Source organism: Grammomys surdaster, unplaced genomic scaffold (genome assembly GCF_004785775.1).
Source record: "Grammomys surdaster isolate TR1022 unplaced genomic scaffold, NIH_TR_1.0 201, whole genome shotgun sequence".
In the NCBI taxonomy this organism is placed as follows: domain Eukaryota; kingdom Metazoa; phylum Chordata; class Mammalia; order Rodentia; family Muridae; genus Grammomys; species Grammomys surdaster.
In genome coordinates, this window is record NW_021604646.1 from 4,504,556 (window position 1) to 4,507,129 (window position 2,574).

Below are 2,574 nucleotides of genomic sequence, written 5' to 3' on the forward strand. Positions count from 1 at the left end.
GTATGTACTATATTTCATATTATCAAATTCCTTCCATTTCCTTACTTTGCTGAATTTGAATACATTATGAATATGCAATTTAAGAGCTCAAAAAAAGATGAAAAAGCAGTTGACACAATCTATCACCTTGCTCCAGCATAAGATTGGGTTTTAATTACACTAATTAGAAAAAAAGACTCTAAAAACTGTGCATAATTTTTTTTTTTTTTAAACCAAGTATCCATTCGGTTTTATTGTCAACTGGAAAACTTGACAACCCCCCAGTGCAGCAGGGTGTTAATTTAATCCTCTTCCTCATCATCACCAGCTCCAGCGCCGCCCTGGCCCTTCTTGGCATTCTTCCTCTTCACTCGGCCTGGACGGCCACCACCATAAGGAGAACGGAGGGAGAAGTCAATGTGCTTCTGGGAGTCCAGACGAACAATGAAGGATGGGATGTTCACCACCTGCTTGCGGACCCTGATGTGACGTTGGCGGATGAGCACACGGGCGTGGTGAATAGATTTGGCCAGGCCCAGCTTAAAGACCTGGGTCTGCAGCCGTCTCTCCAAGAAATCCTCAATCTTCAGGCCCAGGATGTAATCCAGCTTCATCTTGCCCTCATCCAGCACCCCAATGCGAACAAGCCGCCTCAGTAGAGCGTTGCCTTCAAACAGACGCCGAGGATCTTTCTCGTCCAGTGTCAACAGCTCCCGGGCAGCCTTACGGATCTTGGCCAGGGTAAATTTGACCCTCCACACCTCACGTTTGTTCCGGAGTCCATACTCTCCAATCAACTTTAGCTCCTGATCGAGACGTGATTTCTCGAAGGGTCTCCGTGGGGTCACATAGGTTTTGCGACAAACCCAGCTTCTGGCGACCGGCATATTGACCTCGCTAGGCCCGCTGCGCCTACGAACTCAGGCCCGTGACAAAGAGACCTGTGCATAATTTTTAACAGGCTAGCAATGTAACTTTTTGTGTTACTTATTCAACTACAAATCTGTGAATTCCCCATTGGAACTATTGTTAATTTATAACCTTCATTCTTACAGACTTAATGACTTACATTAGCTATTGAAATACACACACACAAACACATACACACATACAAACACTACACAAACAGACACAGAGTCTTAGTTGTATGTTACAAAGAGATTAAGCAAAGAATACCCTATACAAACTGCCAGTTTTTTCCCCACTCTTTAATATAATAGTGTTCTGTGATGATTTACTTAAGAAATGTTCCCCATCAGCTCAGGTATTTGAACTCTTGGTCACTCGTTGGTGCTGCTATTTGTAGGAGATTGTGGAACATTTAGCATGTGTTGCCTTGCTGAAAGGAATGGGCACATTTTTGCAGGCATGGAGTTCATAGAACTCTAATTCTCCCTCTGTCTTTCCTGTTAGCACTTGAGGATGGGAAATTGAAGCTTCCTGGTAGGATCACCTTTTTCATGTCTCCGCTGTTATATTGTTATTATACAACAATGATTGATGTTATTTGTGATAAAAATGTAAATATATATATATATATATATATATATATATAACCTTCAGTTGAATTAAACTATCTAATATATAAAATATGAAACACAACTCAATCGCAACTCTCAAAATGCATTTTCTTCCCATAAATTACTTGCAGATATCTCTGAAAAGTTTTCAACTGTAGCTGAAGTCGAGGAATGCAGCTAACATGTATAGCTGGTATTCAACAGCTCTCAACACAGGGCAATCTTGTATAATCTAGAAATCTGCTTAAAACTTTCAACTTGCTTAGACTGAAGAATTCTTACTATAATGGTTCTCTATACACCCGAAATAGGTTATTTCTGTGGTTTTTGTCTTAAGACAGGTTGAGAGTCAAGGCTCCCATCTTACAGAAATTGATTGGAAATCTCACACATAGCAAACTACACTCCATAGATTAGTATATTGGAGACATAAGGATGCCTCAAATAAATAAATAAATAAATAAATAAATAAATAAATTATATCTTGATGAAGTTGGATTTCTGATGATAACATCTTTCTATCTCATTTGAGAATGAAATGGGGAGACAGACTTTTCATTTTCATTAAGTTTGTAGGCACTTACTAGATACATCAAGCTATCAAGTGTGAGTGACTAGTTACCGTCTATGATATAATCAAATGTTTCAATAAAGTATGATTTTCATTCGAATTGTGTTTGTTTCCAAATAAAAGGCAATTACTTGCAATAGGGAAGGTCACATCAGTGTAAAAGTTTCAGAATACAAAACAACTAATCCACAGTGAAGTCTTCACCAGATTCTTTTTCCTGAATTTTTTTCTGAACACCATTAACCCTCTCCCTTCCCTCTTCCTCTTCCTCTTTTTCTCTTTCTCTCTTTCTCTCTGTCTTTCTGTCTCTCTGTCTCACTCTGTCTCTCTCTCTGTCGCTCTCTGTCTCTCTCTGTGTCTCTGTCTCTGCCTATGTCTCTCTCTCTCTCTCTCTCTCTCTCTCTCTCTCTCTCTCTGTGTGTGTGTGTGTGTGTGTGTGTGTGTGTGTGTGTGTATTGGGAACTGAACTCATGCCTTTTGGAAGAGTGGCAGGTACTTTTAATC

The 2,574-nt window shown here is 39.8% G+C and overlaps 1 protein-coding gene across 1 annotated transcript; it reads right to left on the reverse strand.

Annotated features, from left to right (window-relative positions):
* Positions 1–210: 210 nt before the first annotated feature.
* Positions 211–905, reverse strand: LOC114623742 (40S ribosomal protein S9). Its single transcript, XM_028770440.1, has one exon. The coding sequence runs from the start codon at positions 864–866 to the stop codon at positions 282–284; it is 585 nt and encodes a 194-aa protein (XP_028626273.1). The 5' UTR covers positions 867–905; the 3' UTR covers positions 211–281.
* Positions 906–2,574: the final 1,669 nt, after the last annotated feature.